The sequence below is a fragment of the Cyclopterus lumpus genome, chromosome 4, assembly GCF_009769545.1.
Source record: "Cyclopterus lumpus isolate fCycLum1 chromosome 4, fCycLum1.pri, whole genome shotgun sequence".
NCBI lineage: Eukaryota > Metazoa > Chordata > Actinopteri > Perciformes > Cyclopteridae > Cyclopterus > Cyclopterus lumpus.
This window is the reverse complement of record NC_046969.1, coordinates 18,121,246-18,139,351: the sequence shown is the minus strand read 5'-3', so window position 1 is coordinate 18,139,351 and position 18,106 is coordinate 18,121,246. Positions and strand designations below refer to the sequence as shown.

Below are 18,106 nucleotides of genomic sequence, written 5' to 3'. Positions count from 1 at the left end.
ATTGATGGTCCTTTAGCTCCAAATCAGTCCTGAAGACAAGAATATGGAGCTCACTTAACAGACTGCACCAATTTACTTGCCACCTTGCTCCAGAGGCCAACACACTCCCATGTATCTATTTAAAGAAGCAATTAATGTAAGAGAAGAAACACTTGCAAGTGCCAAGACTATCTGATTCTGGTCTCTCATAACCAACAGGCTGATTGATAACTTCCTCTCTCGGTTTGATTTGCTCATGTCAGAGTGATGTAGGGTTACTGGCATCGCCTACGTCAGATCCCAGTATTTCACTCAGACTCTCCACGATCTATGTGAAAAGGTGGCTTATTGACGAAACCAACAATGACTAGCAATTGATTTAGTACGTAAGGAGCTGACTGGCCCCTCCCCGCGGCCCCTGAGAGGATAAATATATTGACGTGATGGCCCTAAGTCAGTGGATTGCTCGTCTTACTTGAGGCAGTGGTCATAGTGCAGCATAGTTTTTGGACAATGAGTGCTATGGATAGGGTTACAGTTGTGAACTACTGCTTAGGACTCCTGGGTTTGTTACTACTGCAGGGAGTGCTACATGTGGAGGGACGGAGCATGTTTAACCCAGGTAAGTGTGAAAGACTGTGTCAATGGTTCAGGTTAAGAGATGATGCCTATACAATGTGATGGATGTGACATTGTCGGTTTGTTTTGTGATATTCAGAGAGCTAAAAGTTGCATTTTTATTTACTTTCTGTGTGCAGGAAACCATGTTTATAATCCGAAAGAAGACACAGATTCTCAGAGCAAGATTCTCGCGCTGTTGCTACACAAGAGCTTAGTTTCTGTTGAAAAGGATGATCCTCAAGGTGAGAGATACAAACACAATGGTGACTATAGATAACGCAAATGCATTCCTTGCTTTGATGACAACGGAATTTCCTTTCTGCAGGTCTTGAGCTGGCCAATAAACTAGCTGAATTAGAGGAGGTAAGAAAATCCACAGATTCACCTTGAGGTAACTTTGGGGAAAAAATGTGGCCCTGATTAACCACAGTGTAAAGAGAAGTTGTTTGCATATTATTGGTGTGTTTGCGTCTTCTTATTTTATAAAACAAAAGTGTATTTATTCTAGACATGAGGCTTTGAATGAAAACCTGGTCACTTCCTTCCTAAAAGTCATTGAATAGATAGAATAGGAGTGTTGATACCGAGATGACGTCTACCTGTCGTGGTGCGTTTAATGCCTCTGATCTCTGCTTGCAGCTGCGGGCGCTGGGGGAGGACCTGGAGCTGGAGAGGGATATCACAGCCAATTTGGCAGAAGGCAAATCCATAACTAGGAAGAGGGGCGAACGTGAGTTAAATTTAGTACTTACGGATTAATCTGCATCATGCAAACTGATTAATATTTGTAATTAATTCCAACCATTGCAGTATTAATATTCTGCATGCTTCTTTCGCCTGCAGCTTGCTTCTGGAAGTACTGTGTCTGACACATGCAAGAGGAGGAGGAACACTGTGAACATCTTGCTGCGAAGCCCAACATAGCCTTAAGACTCAAAACAACTGTAATATAATCACACTGTATTTATCCCAGCAATATAGAGTTGTACCATAATCAAAGTCATCAATAAACATTGTAACATCTTTAATCTGTAAATAATCAGCTAACACTGGAAATACTTGAGGGTCAGATATGACAAAATGTACTTGACAGCAAAGACATACAATTATTTAACAATGATTTTATTTGCCTACTGCTTGTGTTTATGTTGCTCTCTTGTGGCCGAATTGGGTCAAATATTGTTTGTACCGCTGCCAACATGTCAGTCACTGCTTTTAGAATGCACTGTTCATTTTACAAAATAAATACAATTATAACGTGAATCTGCACTTTATTTTATCTTGAAGGAAAATGATTTACGGTGACTTGATCACTGAATCAAGTTTTTTTTGCGTAACTTTCCGATCAAAAAAGGTTACACATTTTATTGAACTCTGAATACATCTCTACTCATACCTACTTTTTATTCTTATTTACGTTAATGATCAAATATTTGATTCAGTGGAAATAAATGTGAAGGGATTAGCAACATGTTGCACATCTGCACAGTGAGGTTTATCTGACTGGGTCTTTTGGAGGAGGGGGACAAAGATGAGTCTCATGCTTAATGAACAATGGGAGTGCTGCTGCTCACTCAGAGGATGATGACAGAGGACAGGATGATGATAGAGGACAGAATGATGACAGAGGACAGGATGATGACAGAGGACAGGATGGAGGACAGGATGATGATAGAGGACAGAATGATGACAGAGGACAGGATGATGACAGAGGACAGGATTTGAAGCTTTGCGACTTTTGCTTTGAGCCAGTGAGTCATTTGCAGCTACAAAAACATGGACATTATAGTAACACATTAATAAATATCTATATATTTTTCTTTCAAATATTGAAAGGTAAGAAACTAAGAGTCCTTGAGCAAGACACTCAACCCCAAATTGCTCCCCGTAGCTGTGTCTACGGTGTATGAATGTAAGTAATAAAAGCATCAGCTAAATTAAATGTAATGCAATAGACTGCTCTATGGAGGTTCATTACATGGTGTTGTATAGATTAGTTATAATATATTTTTTTAAATTTTTTTTAATTTCAATGTCATTTATAATTCATTCATTATTACTTAGTCATTAGTCACTTAATCATTGTTTTGGCACTCTATCTGCTTCTGTGTGACATTGTGCAAGATAATAGCCAATAATATGTAATGGAAAAAATAAAGGAAATACAAATTCCATATCATGTAATTATCACAATGACCTTTTTATTTTCAAATAGAGGACTACATTTGAACTATATCCCAGTTTTATAACATTGGTTGAGTAGCCAACAGCAACACAAACTCACTCCTTGTTCCCATCACAACCGTCTTTCTTTAAATACTTTATAGTGATAGAAAATAAAATGTACAAGAAAAAACTCAAACATATACATAAATAATCAGATTTCAATTGCAATTTAGTCTGACCGGAAAATCTGTCCCGAGTTAACGGTTATGTTTATCTTTGCACATTGCAGACTCGATTATTCAGCCCCTGAATTCAAAGGGGTAGAAGCTAACTGACTCAACATGCATCACGCATCCACAACTTTTGGACAAACTCAGCTAACATGGGATGCTTCTGTAAACCTGTTGGTATCTGGTAGCTCAGCAGTGCATCATCGCTGCCTGTTGCTCACTTTAACTGTGACTGTCAGTGAGATGCCCATGAACTACAAACACCAGCAGAAAAAAACTCCTTTCTCTCTGCACAAACACACGTGACATGTTGATAGGAGACCCACTGAAGAAGTGGTACTGTGGTTGTGAAACACCGTAACTGACTCATAGCAGAAATGTTTGTTATCTGTTTCAGTTTGCAGCACAGGCAGAGTGGGGTCAGTACATCCTGTTGAGATAAGTCTACAGGAACTGAGCCGGCATCCTCTGTGTCACTCCACGGCAGTAAATAGAAGTACGGGTCGAAGGTTTAAACTGTTCCCGACACAAGATAAGAAATAAAAACGTTCCAAAAACTCAGCACATACAAGGAAAAAACTAAAGAAACCATTGGAAAGGCAATTCAAAGATCTTCATTTTGGGGTGACAGTGGTAACTGGCAATTAAAAATGCTGCACCAGTTAGTAAAAACACACACAAAAAAGAACAATTTAAATCCTATATTAAGTACAGTTTATTGTGTCCGATTTTTAAATATGTTGTACGGCGACCTTGAGTGCCTTGAAAGGCGCCTTATAAAACCAATGTATTATTATTATTATTATGTGAAAGTGATTTTAAACTATAGAGACATTTGAAACTATAAGTACAATATGCATTATTTGAAAAACAGGATTAAGGATCACTTAAGCACTAAATTAACTTTTTCTGTCATTGAATTAAAATGATCTCGTTGATAAAATGATGATCAGTAAAACATGGGTCCAGTGAAAGAAGCTTAATGAAACAAGTCATTGCATTCATCCAATATTGTCATATTATTCTTGGTCCACGGCAGGCGAGATATGAGGTTATGGTTGGGCAGCATGAAGGATGTGAAGCGTGATGGCAGACTTTTGGACGAGCATTTTGTTGGAGCAGAGGGCGGGACAACTTGATAGACAAGGGGCTCAGCTCTTTAAGAGAAGCACAGATCCCAGCAACATGATCCTAATATCAAACCGACAATGATGGATTATCACTTCAGAGGTTGGTGGAATATTTAACTTGTTTAGGTTTCAACCCCAACTCAAGTTTGTTCTTTTTATTGCAATTTAAGAGAAAAAACATCTAAATATTTTTATTGTTAGTCTATTCTATATTCGATGTCAAGAATTTAATTCCATTTTTGCATTTTGCATACATTTTTTAAATACGGTGGTGTTTTAGGTCAACAGTGAAAGATCATTACTATGCTCTGCTATTTGGTGGGATATTAGTGATATATTTCATTTCAGATTTGATTTTGTGTGTTAACATGTGTCTTAATTTTAATTTTGCAGGCACCTTGTGGGCGATACTCGTCCTCTTCAAACTGCCTCACCTCACCTGCAACATGCGCTGCCCTGACAGCTGCCTGTGTAATTCTAACGGTAATGTTGATTGTGTCGGCGACAACATCACAGATATACCAAAGCAGCTGCCTCTCCAAACATACCGACTGCAGCTTAATGAAACAAACATGCACATCCTAAATGAGCAGAGCTTGGCAAACCGGACGCTCCTGTTGCGTTTCCTTCTCACTCACAGCCAACTCCACACTATCCATCCCAGAGCCTTCCATGTTGCTCCACAGCTCAAGTCTGTCAAGTTGTCGTGCAATAATCTCTCCGCCCTCAGTGCTCAAGTCTTCAGTCCACTGACCACGCTGCAGCAGCTGAGTTTAGATGGGAACCAGTTGAAGACCATAGCTCCGGATATGTTTGAAGGACTTGTATGGTTGCAGCAACTGGACCTGAGCAGTAACAGCCTGAGCAGTCTTGCTTCAGATGTTTTCGATGGACTGACCAACCTCACCTTCCTGCACCTTGGCATGAACTCCATAAAGAAGTTTCCACCAACCATCTTTCACGGCTTGACTAATCTTCGCCAGCTCATTATCTATTATAACAAGCTAGAGGTGCTAGATGCTGGGATGTTTGATGACCTTGTCAACCTTGTGGAGCTAAAAATCCATTTTAACAAGATAACCAGCCTCCCACCTCAAGTGTTCTGGTCACTGAGGAACCTGGAGCAGCTGACACTGTCCTCCAACCAACTTCAGGCGATCCCGGAAAAGAGCTTCTACAACATGCCCAAGCTGAGCACTCTTACCATTTCCAACAATCCTCTATTATCTCTACCAGACCAGCTAATGGGACACATGCCTGACATAATTGAATTGTATCTGTATTACACCAACCTCACGGCAGTTCCTGGAAACTTGTTTGCCAACATGTCTGGACTCCAGAGGATTAACCTCCATTTTAATAACAAGCTGAGGGAGTTGCCCTCAGACCTCTTCTGCTGCGTTCCCAAGCTTATGAAGCTCTCGTTGAAATCCAACAACCTCCATTATCTACATCCTCAGCTGTTCTCCAGTCTTACCACACTGGGCATCCTGCTTCTTAATGACAATGAGCTGCAGAACCTGCCAGATAACATTTTCCTGGGCCTTGAACATGTTTTGGCAATTAATTTAATGAATAACCACCTCAAGACTCTTCCAGGAAATATTTTCTTGTCAAACACAGTTTTGGGGGCTCTTACTCTGAGTGGCAACCCCTGGAATTGTGTTTGTAGTATCAGAGGTATTGCCAAATGGATAAGAGATAATGAGCGTGTGGTTCGTGACAGAGATCGTGTGATCTGTGATAGTCCAGTGAACCGACTGCACCAAACCGTTGGCTCCCTGAGTGATGAGCTTTTCAACGTTTGCGATGCTACAAGAATCAGGTCGAGATATTTTTCGACACAAGAACCAACGACACATATCATGTCAACCAGCAGACAAACTTCAGCTTTAGCTTCAACAACCACACCCCCCACAACAATATCGACCACCATTCAACTAGCTCCCCAACAAGTCACCATCCAAACAACCACTCCAACTACGAAACCCTCTGCCTTACATACAACGAGCCCACCAACGACTCTCCAATCTCCCACCACCACTCTGCCTGGCGAGGAGTTTCTTCTCATCACCGAGAGTCCCTCGTTTTATTCCAAGTCACTTACTTTCTATGACACAATGGTGGTTGAACAGGGGCCCGAGTTTGTTCACCACAACGTTCACAAGGGCTGGGTATACGTGTGGTTTCTCCCCTCAGATGCAGCCTTGACCGGGTTCCTCATGTTCTGTTACACCCTTCTTGTGGCCGCAGGCTTCTTCCTCATTCTTGCTGCCATGTTTTACATGTATCGCCTCAACAAGACCATGGATGAGCTGAAGGCTGAGTTTGAACGGCCTCCAGGGTAACACAACATGTTATCAGGCCTGGTGCAAAAGAGGCCATTTTATCCTTTTCCAAAGGCTGCATTTTATAAAAGATCCCGAGGTGTAGGTTTTTTAGATGTTGTGTTAAATTGTATCTTCACGTGTAAGACAGTCAGACTTGGAATTTGAGATTTATGGGAGTTATTTTAAGATATGGCAAGATAATGAAGTATTTAATATCATATAATCAAGTAATACAGTATGTAACCCTCTCACAAGCTAAACCGATTTTACCACTTGTTTGTTCATAATTTTATATAATTTATATAGAGCTGTAATTTATATAGATCTGTCAATAAAAATAAAAATATTTTACAACTATTTTGAGAATTGATCATTTGGTTTAAATTATTTCTCTATTAGCTTGTCAAATGTGATGATTTGCTGTTATTCTTTTTCACTACTTTTCCATAATGTGTACACCAAACAATTAATGGATTAATTAGGAAAATATGTATATTAATTAAATTGTTGGTTTTAAAATAAACATACAAATACACTTTCTTTCTGTCATTCTTTCTTTTTTAAAGTGCCACGTGCATATGCCGTCAAGGGTTTCTGCCAGAAATATCAAAATGTGATGCATACTAATGTGTAAGCGACACACATTTAATGTATCTGCTTTTTTTATGTAGAGTGCAATGTTAAGCTTAATGAAGCCAAGTCAAGCCATGTCGTCAAAAGTGATCACAAGTGATTTGTTTCCCTCTAGCGGTGAAAGCTTCCAACTGCATTATTGAGAGGCATCACAACTCAAACACATTGTTTGCCATACTTTTGAATAATCAGTCTTCTACGCATATTTGAAGTTGTTTCATAAACTTGTGCCGGGGCACGAGTTGTGCTTGAGAGAGCTACTGTAACAAAACCTGTTATTTGAGTTTTAAAAAAATCTTTTTGGAATGTGGGAGGACTATGCATTTTCAAAATGGATCATATCTTGGATACTGGGAAGTATAACACCATCATCTTCATTACATCCTTCAACATAGGAAGCTCTGATTTAGTCAATTTTCAGATTACAAAAGGTCGATTACAAAATAACTGTTGAGACTACTCAACACCTATTGCAAAACTGCACACAAGCCTCTTTTATGAACCAGAACCGCAACAATGAGCAGTTATGGTTCCCTGTTTGTGGAGGGGTCCAAGATCACTTATAACATAACGTGACTTATATAGCCAAGACAATAATTTGTAAATAGTTGCTCTTTCATTTTATCCTAAAGTCGTCATACAATAATAATAATACTTTTGAAAATTACTCTTTTGTGGGCGGATCAAGAGAGACTTTTCGACTGCTTGTCAAAAAAGCTTTAAAATCTTTTAAACCTCCCCAAAAAGACAGTGGATGCCTCGAATTCCACGAGAAGTGATTGGACTTTAAAATAAACAGCAAACAAAAGAGGATGAATTGGTGAACAGCACCCAAGTTCATTGCTATGGCAACGGGTGATTGGGCCTTGCCATACTTTTGAATAATCAGTCTTCTACGCATATTTGAAGTTGTTTCATAAACTTGTGCCGGGGCACGAGTTGTGCTTGAGAGAGCTACTGTAACAAAACCTGTTATTTGAGTTTTAGAAAAATCTTTTTGGAATGTGGGAGGACTATGCATTTCCAAAATGGATCATATCTTGGATACTGGGAAGTATAACACCATCATCTTCATTACATCCTTCAACATAGGAAGCTCTGATTTAGTCAATTTTCAGATTACAAAAGGTTGATTACAAAATAACTGTTGAGACTACTCAACACCTATTGCAAAACTGCACACAAGCCTCTTTTATGAACCAGAACCGCAACAATGAGCAGTTATGGTTCCCTGTTTGTGGAGGGGTCCAAGATCACTTATAACATAACGTGACTTATATAGCCAAGACAATAATGTGTAAATAGTTGCTCTTTCATTTTATCCTAAAGTCGTCATACAATAATAATAATACTTTTGAAAATTACTCTTTTGTGGGCGGATCAAGAGAGACTTTTCGACTGCTTGTCAAAAAAGCTTTAAAATCTTTTAAACCTCCCCAAAAAGACAGCGGATGCCTCGAATTCCACGAGAAGTGATTGGACTTTAAAATAAACAGCAAACAAAAGAGGATGAATTGGTGAACAGCACCCAAGTTCATTGCTATGGCAACGGGTGATTAGACCTTTCCAGTACGCTGAGCTCACACAACAGTGGGCACACACACACACTCACACACACACACACACACACACACACACACACACACACACATACACATAGACACATAGACACACAGTGAGAGAGGGGGAGTATGGGGAGAGGAAATCATACTGCAGCGTTTACAAGAAATTTCTGACCACAGTGGAAAATAACAGGATTTAAAAAAAATCTTGCTTTTATGTGTATTTCAATGTATTTTAACCTGGTATTCATTGGGATTTTCCAAAGCCCATTTGTAATTTTGGTCTGAGCAGACCAGCCTGTAGAGTAGAGCGGTAATCCTCTTAAATCCAATAATTAACTGTTAGAAAGCCTTTTGACATTAACAAAATATAAATGGAGCCAAACATTTTTCCCAAACAGTATTGTTATGGTTCTGTGTTATCATACAGTCAAGTTCTCTGTTTAGTTATACCTAATTCAACTATTTAAGTATTCTTTTTGAAGTATTTTGGGGAACAAATAAACTGGAACCCTTGTAAGCTAATCAATCTGGTGCCAGTCCTACCTTCACTCTGTGACTCTTGCTCATCTAGTTGCAACACTGCTAAAGATTTTCAGGGATTTCTTTCGCTACTGAACAGCACCTTTAAATGTGAAAGGATGTAGAAATGGTTGTCATTTATTTTTGTCTATTTTTGTCAAAAAGGGAAAAACAAAGTAAAGTATACTGCCATATTACAACTTTTCTTCATCTGTCTCCTCACTGCTGACCTTTTGACCTCATTCAGATGAGTAACATTAACTTCTGAAAGACTGCGAGGCAAATTTACTAGCTTACAGTTCACAGGCTCATGTGGGCTGAACGTCTGAGCTGACAGCATGTTTACTAGCAATGCCTAAACAGTCTTTTTTTATCCTTAAAAATAAACTAGGGTATAACAACTCATAACACACCAGTAACTCCTATTGTTACCCATACAGGAGTTCCAGTTTATCAGTGAAGTTATGGGGCAATGAGCACAAATATCTCTATAATAGCATAACAGTTGGAAACTGGAAACTCTTGCTATACAGAGGACAATGTGTTCAAGGTTAATGACTGTTGCAGCAGTCTTCCAATATCTTTACAGTAAACCAGAAAACTGTCTGTACGTTAACTCCACCCTCCTTATCTGTTTTCTGTGGTGCGTTTGTTTGTCATGTTATAGAACAGATGGCTTTACTTATGGCAACTCAGGAATGTTAAACGCAGCAGAACACTTGCTGCTCAGCCTTTTCTGTTTCACTGATTTATTGAAGAACAGACCATTCCACACGTTAGCACTAAAGCTACATGAACAAGGTTGAGAACAAATAAACACACTATTTGCTGAACATTTTCAGAGGCAGTGTCATGTTTTCTGCTTAATTACTTTAATTATTTGGGGTACAATCCAGATATTCATGATTCAGTCTCATACACCCACATACTAGACATGATTGCCAAAGGGGTTCATTATCAATTCATTATTTCTGCAACACTAGTCAGACTAAACAGACGTTTGCAGGTTGTGTGGTTGTTTTTCGGATCATCTTGCAATCTGTAATTCCCTAACTGTTGGATTTGTGAATGTCCAAAACTGCCAATTGCCCAAACCATCGGCTTACAAGCATACCAAGGAGATCATACCAAAGATATGTGCAGCTGAATGTGAACACCCAAACAAGGGGGCACGTACAAACAAAACAATGTTGTGATTAAAAACACGAAAACAGCTCCATTGTCTTTAACCGAATCACATTCTCAGCCTCCTATAAAAACATTCAGTTACATTATTGAAAACATATGGCTGCCCTAAGATGATGCACAGCTCACACACACCCATCCTTACTTACATGCATTAAAGTACTCTTACTGTAAACACAAATCACCAGAGGGTGGGGCCTCCGCTTGCTAACTTGATACCTCAGCACCACATTTAACAAGAAATGTGAGCTTGAGTGTGAGAGAGGAAGAGAGGGGGCAGGGGGACAGCTGGGTCGCTGAACACTGCTATTGAGTCCTCAGAAAGGAGCTGGAGAATTCATGAGCTCAGGGCAAAAACAAAAAAACTGGTTGGTGAGGGGAATCCAGTGATGACGAAGAGCAGGGAAATGTGATGGTGTGAGAGTACAGATGGTGCTGGAAACTTTCATCAGAGGATTTGTGAGGTTGAGAAGGAAGGGAGGACGTTCATAAAAGATAACCACACCAACCCACTTTCTCTGTTTACTCAATCGTCAGCCACTACGAGAGGTAAGTTCTGCAAAGTGGCACGCTGTCTCGGTAAACAGAGTGCTGATCGCTACAGACTTGTGACATATTTGTTTAGGATAATGAGGCAGGAAGATACAATTAATCTGAACCTAAATAAGATAAGGATAACAGTTAATAAGCTATAACATTGATCTGTATGTGTGTACCTTTAACTTAAAATTAGAATCTTCTCTATGTAATTCAACCCTTGATTTTGCAAAAATAATGTCTGTATTTATGTGTAAACTACAATACTGCCAATAGCTTTGCACTGAATTAAGGGAATTTTTGTATTAAAAAGTGTGCTTTAGTTTGGATAACTTGAGTCTTAACACTATGTTAGATAAAGTGGTAATCAACCTTGTAAGTTCAAACATGAATTAACTTAACTGGCTTGACTGCTTGTCTCTGGCAGTGCAGTTACGCACTTTGAGTTTAGTCTTTTCAAGAGCTACAAAGTGCTGATCCTTTAGCTATGGTAAGGAAAATGGTGAACTGGAAATGCTTTAGCCATGACACTGCACAGCAGAGCTCTCCAGGCTGTCCCAGTCAGGAGCAGACTGTGGTTTTGGTTGGATGTCGCATTAAATATCAGAGAGGAAACGTGGTTGAGCTGTCAGGTTCTGCAGATTTTGTTTCTAGAAGCAGTGATGCTAGAACGTGGCATGTGTCTGAAAGCTACTAAAGCTGCTTAAATCCATTGTTCCAGGCATTAAAACAAGAAATGTTTTCCACACATTCACGGGAAGGGGAACTGGATATAGATAACATATTAAACAACAGACATCTGTCTTTCTGGTAGTTGTGTAATCAGGGACACATACCTGACTTAAATGTGAACTTTAACTTTTTGATAGGGGATAGGGATGAGACCAATAGTAGTTGCCCCACATAACCTAAAACAAAAAAGTAATTAAAGTAAAGGAAGGAGTACTGGTAAATTAGGAGTACTGGTATGATGTGGAATACAACATTTAAAAAATAGTTTAACTTTATTAAACTTTATTAACATTATTTTCCATCTCACAGCAGGGACCCAGCACCCACCCCTTAAATTAAAGCAGAAAAGTCCCAAACATATAGAAAATGGAATGCTTTGATGCAGATGGGTGTATTCTATGACCCTCAACCTTTGATGGAAAAAAAGTGAATGAATGAATGAAAGAAAATAAATCTGGTTCCTCTGGCTCAATTGAGGGACATTCTGGTCTCTTTAGAAAGTTACTTCCTTAGACAGACTCTCTCTGCACCCTAATACATCTCAGCCACTTAGCAACAACTCATGCTTGCCAAACTTAAGTTGCAGAACTTTAAATGGATTTGTATGGAGAAGCAGGTCTTCATGTTGGCACATCTTTGCCGTTGGAGCTTCCTGTTCCATAACAAACAGCAAACACAGCCTCCACCACAGCCTCAAACATGTGCAGGCAGTCCGTCATGTTTAGATGCGCTGTACAACACAGAAATCATTATAATTTTCTTGTGGCAGTAAACCAAACACTGTGTCATATTTAAAGAGAATATACTCTGTGGTTTGGGGATTTAATTCAAAAACATTCAGCTGCAAACTTTATATGTGAGCTCCAAACACACTGTTGAACACAGTTCATGAATACATGGTTTTATTGCCAAAAGGTTGCTAAGCAAAGTGGTTTATCAGCCAACCCTGTTGGCAATTTTGATGAAGCCACCGGCAACAAAGTACAACACTGAATCAATTCATGCAAATGCCTCATTTTAAGTTTAGACAGGAATGCTGAGGCTGCATGTGAGTTGCCTTCAGTATAAACTGCCGTATCATGGTGATGAATTAAAATGCAGAGCATTCTCCACATAGCTTTCATGAATGTTTAGAGTAGAGCAGTTCATGAGCAAGAATATACCCTATTATCGTTAAACACAGCCAACAACTTAACATTTTTAATTTTTAATCCCCTTTATTTGACTAGATAGAATCTGTTGCGACGCCCTCCTTGCCTAGTTAATGCATGTCTTTCAAACACCACACCTCCATTCGTGTGAAGTAATGTTATTTGAGTATCTTTCTTAGATCATGACCCGTTCACAAAGCCCTTTGCCATCCGTGTCAATCTGATTTATCATAACCAACCTTGACTGTAACATAGCCGTTTCTGTTGTTCTAGGTTAAATAATGGACCTGACCCTGACACTTCCTGTGCTCCTACTTCTCTGTTCTATCAACGCTGTTGTTTGGGCATGTCCGGATGGATGCAAATGTCAAGGAACCAGAATCCTTTGCAGTGGCCTCTCAGACTTCCCCACAGATGTGCCCTCATCTACCACAGCCCTCTACTTCTCCAATTGCAGTATCTATTTCTTGAAACCAGAGGACTTAAATGATCTTTCAAATACCCTTAGCGTCCTTGTGATTAAAGACACCGTTTTGAGGGAAGTGCGCACCGGCACATTTAATTCCACTCCGAACATAAATGCAATTGGGTTTACGACCACCGAACTGCAAGATCTACCTGAGGCTGTGTTCCAAAATCTACAGAAGCTTGAGACTCTGAATCTGAAGGACAACAAGCTCCTCGTACTCCGCCCTGACTGGTTTTCCCCATTGGCAAAGCTGAAAAACCTTGACCTCAGTAAGAACCTTTTCATTTCCGTACCTCAGGAAACTTTTCACCCTCTTACTGAGCTGCAATACCTTCTTCTTTCGGGAAACAATATCGGTCAACTACCGAAAGAGACATTTATGGGGCTTTCTAAGCTGAAAACCTTACGGATTAATAAAAACTTGCTGCAGGAACTACCCCTTGGCAGTTTGGATGACCTTGGCAACCTGGAGGAACTATCCATACATGACAATCTTATCACCCATCTCCACCATGATCTGTTCTCCAACACTTTGAAACTCAAGAAGCTGTTCCTCTCCCACAACAGGCTCACAACTCTCCCACAAGGGATCTTCTTAAACCTGCCCCTTCTTTCCCAGATCTCCCTGTATGAAAACCAACTGGAGAGTCTGGGACCAGGAGTGTTTGGGCCCATGGCCCTGCAAGAGTTGTGGCTGTATGACAACAAGCTGAGCCGTGTAGAGGATGACACATTCAGGAACCTGACTCAGTTGCGTCTCCTGGTGCTCAGTCGCAATCAGATCAGCTCTGTATCCACCGGGGCCTTTGGAGGATTGGAGAAGCTGGGAGAGATATCACTTCACACCAATCTGCTAACAACCCTGCAACCTGGGGTTTTCCAAGGGTTGCCACATCTGGTCAACATTTCCTTAGAGCACAACACCATCAGCTCCCTACCGTCGGGTTTTCTACAAGGCCTGAGCAACCTGGGACAGATAGACCTGCAAAATAACTCCCTTCCCAACCTGCCACAGGAGAGTCTAGATGCCCTCACTGTCGCAAAGGAAGTTCTTTTGCAGCAGAACCCCTGGAGGTGTGACAGGGATATTCTGCCACTACAAAAATGGCTGACACAACACCCATCCAAGACCAACCAAACACTTGTAGTCTGTGAAACACCTTCCAGTCTGAACGGTGAGATAATTGCTCTGCTAGCAGATGAGAACTTCCTGCCTCTCAGCTCTACTGAGGAGCCTGTGTTGACCTCGACAGAGAGGAGGAGGAAACCCCACACTCCTACTAGACAAAGCACTTCTTCACCTGCGGTCAAGACTACCCCCACATCAGAGCACGAGCAGGTCACCAGTGGAGGCCAAGGAGAGACGGGAGCAGCTTCTAATGATTCTTCGATCATCCTCATCGCCATTGCTGTAATATCCACTGTCATCATCAGCACTGTCATCATCAGCTGTGTGTGCTGGAGGAGGAATAAGAGAGGCAGGGGAAATATAGGCCGCAGTAATAAGAACTCTGTGCTGTAGCTTAGACCACCCAATGTTAGCAACCCAAGAACGTTTTAAGCCAAGGAAAAGTACTCACTGATTACTGTGATTTACTTGGAAAGTGTGAAGCCCAGAGTTGATTTTAGAGTCTCAAAGGCAACAGAAAGAACCACTTCAGCTCCAATCAGATGTACCAGCTAGAACAAACAAGTCAACTTTTGAATTCATTAGCTTTCACTTTTAATGATCAAATGTACCAGCCAGCATTCCTCTTCATGTGTGCTGTAAAAAGAGAACTGACATTGCATGTAGTAATGGTGAGAACACCCATGGTGCCATCTTGTGGGCAACCTGACCATTTTGGTGAATGTAAACTCATATGCACTGAAAAAGTGCACTTCTTATAGTATAATTAAGACTGTATGCAGTATTAATATTCCATTTTTCAGAATTAGTAATTGCAGTTTGACAATGGGTTTTTGTTTTAACGACAATACTTAAAGGAGAAAGTTTTACTTTTATGCAAAATGGTTATCCATTAAAAATCCAAACATGTAATCTTGACTCCACTGTAACACGAATCCAATGGTTTCAACACTTACAATTTCAAAATGCTATATGTTAAATAAATACACTACTTTTAGTGGGAACAATCTTACCTTATCATCCAATGAATTAATGAATTTAGCAATACTATATGCAAGTTTCACCTCCCTGAATCCGAAGGTAAATATACTGTTATCTACGTATTATTCAGGAGTGAAAAGGAGTATAAAACTCCACTTAAATCCCTGTAAAAATGAGCTTAGCTAAAAAATGAAGGTTACATTATATGAATAGGAAGTAGTATTACGCTGGCGTACTGTATACATTGCATGAAAAGAAAGAAACAAATGAACACATCTAAAAGTATTAAGTACCATCATACTGCAAAATACTTTTGAAGTGATGATCTTATTGTGATCACTAAATAGCCATTAGACAAATATTTTTGATGTTTAATCACCAGTCTGTTACTGGTTTTGCTGACTGTACCAATTTAGTTTGTGGGGTGTCCAGAAGAACACAAGGAAGTTTAGACAGAGTAGACAGTATACACACCATCACATTTACAAAATGTTAAAAAAATTTGTAATGGAGTGATGTTGTAAATCTATCACTGGTAATAACTGCAGCCACCTATCTTACTTATGTCTATATTCCTCTCCATTACAGATGCCAGCCAAAACAAGTAAGTCTCTGTAATGTATTTCTGATGTTTGCCTGACAATGATAACAATGTTCGAGCAAGAAAATTAAAATAAAACACACTGGAGATAAAAGCTTGTGAAATTGAGGTTTCTACTTTTCCTGATGTGGGAACAGATGCATATCTTATAAATAACTAAATGTTTGAATCCCATAGAGTATGTTCCAGGGACAGTGTGTAAGTTGTTAGAGGCATCTAGTGGTTTCTAGCTGGTTTCTATCAACAAAATACCCCTGAGCTCCTCCCTTGTCTCCAAGCAAGTGACAAAAGTGGCCTACAACTAAAGGCTCTTATCAATACTCGGTTCTTCTACATGACAAAATAATTGTTTTGAAAAACAAATAAATTCAGACCAGAATAGAAGGTATTTATAATGTAGATATTGATAAATATTGTTTCTAGCGCAACAACAGTTATGTTTACACGGACAAAGTCACTGTATGCAGCCAATAATATCTCACTGGAAACGTGTAAAATGTCAATAAAATAAACAACATTTCTGAGTGAAGTTTATAAAAAATGAAGAACACAGATATCTGTTTCAGTTTCTGTGCTTGTGTAAACAAAGCAGCGTCGTCCGACCGAATTAGTTTTCACTTTCGTTTTACATGTTCACAGATATGTTGATAACATATTCTTTTTTTACTGGCAAATATTTGATTGCACGTACAGTAGCAAACGTAGCTGCAGTCAACTCGAGTATCACCTCGGTCAGGTCGGCTCACGCTTCGTCTTTGCTCGCGCAGATTTGCGCTGCAGCGTGGTAACAGATGACATCAAAACATTAAAAAGTGCCACAAAGCGAAATAGTTTGGGCTTGTTTATTCTGCTCAAGTTAACTATTTTTCTCCATCACTGACATTCTATAAAGGTGGAATCTTACGATATTATTTACTGAAAAATTAAATTATTGCACTCTTCTCAAAAGGTCAAAATAAATCTTTCCAGCTAAACAAATAAATCCCACAGGTCAATTCATAGAGTGGCAGAGTGGATAACACTGAGCAATGGTCTGGGACTGGGATTTGTGTTTGGTGGGGTCTGTATTGGTGGGGTCTGTATTAGAACAGTAGGCCAGATTAATTCTCCTTGCCCATGCTTTCTGCTCCCTGACCCTTGGCCCTGGCCTGGGCCTGGCCACTTGCCTCATTGGCCCTGCCTCCTGCCTATATCCACATGGCCCTGCTGATGCCCCTCCTCTCTACCTCCTTCTGTTTACATGGATTGTGGTTATCTGGATCGTGGTCCAGATAACTACAATCCATGTAAACAGAAGGAGGTAGATTATACGGGTGATTATACTCTGCTTAAATGTGCACAATGTCCCTTTTAATGTTTAGAGTATGTGCATAAATGATGAACACTTAAGCTTTTATCTGTAGTTTATGCTGCTGTACTATAGGTGAATAACCTAACATCAGATAACTGCACAAAATTCAGTGCAGCAAGTTTAATCATGCATCAATTCCAAAACTATTTGAGTCATGCTGCAGAGAAGGGAAGCAACTTGCTCTTATCTTAAGCTCCAGAAGTGTGTTAAAACCACGCCTAACATAGGGAGCTAAACTCTCCAGTCCTGTGGCCAACATCAATACAGGACACAACTAATGAAATGTGGCTAGTGTGTGTCTCCTCACTGCTGTAACAACCAGTTTCATCCTCGGACAAGGAAGAATACGGTATGGTTTTGGCATTTGACTGTAACAGCTCATTGTGTTATTGATAACTTGGCATAGCAAAGCTGTTTATGATGTTATTGATAGTTGAGCACTCATATGCTATCGTAAGAAAGATCAAATTAACACAATACACTACTTTCTAAATGGTATACAAGATTCAGGTAAATCTACTCAATTATAAAAAATTGTACATTGTTAATTTTTCTTTCTTTTTTTAGGGAATAAGCATGTCAAGAGGAGAAATTGTTGTTCTTTTTCTGTCTTTACTGTTTGAATCTTCATTGTCTCAAACCAAACCATGTGAAAAGGAGACAGACTGCCCCAATGAAAACCAAGATGTTTATAGTTCATCTACAACAGAAATCCCACGCTTCCTGAGACCAGCTGTGACAGAGGTTTTCTTTGTGGATAGCCAGATTAAAACAATCCCCAAAGCAGCCTTTGTTGA

The 18,106-nt window shown here is 39.7% G+C and overlaps 2 protein-coding genes across 2 annotated transcripts; both read left to right on the top strand.

Moving 5' to 3' along the window:
* The first annotated feature begins 453 nt into the window (after nucleotides 1-453).
* On the top strand, nucleotides 454-1,863 carry uts2d (urotensin 2 domain containing). Its single transcript, XM_034531335.1, has 5 exons — nucleotides 454-601; nucleotides 738-842; nucleotides 926-963; nucleotides 1,240-1,330; nucleotides 1,444-1,863. Exons 1-5 carry the CDS (start codon nucleotides 493-495, stop codon nucleotides 1,467-1,469), a joined length of 369 nt encoding a protein of 122 aa, XP_034387226.1. The 5' UTR covers nucleotides 454-492; the 3' UTR covers nucleotides 1,470-1,863.
* Nucleotides 1,864-4,115: 2,252 nt separating this feature from the next.
* LOC117729403 (slit homolog 1 protein) lies at nucleotides 4,116-15,288 on the top strand. Its single transcript, XM_034530414.1, has 3 exons — nucleotides 4,116-4,226; nucleotides 4,520-6,470; nucleotides 13,059-15,288. The coding sequence occupies exons 1-3, from the start codon at nucleotides 4,205-4,207 to the stop codon at nucleotides 14,767-14,769; spliced, it is 3,684 nt and encodes a 1,227-aa protein (XP_034386305.1). The 5' UTR covers nucleotides 4,116-4,204; the 3' UTR covers nucleotides 14,770-15,288.
* Nucleotides 15,289-18,106: the final 2,818 nt, after the last annotated feature.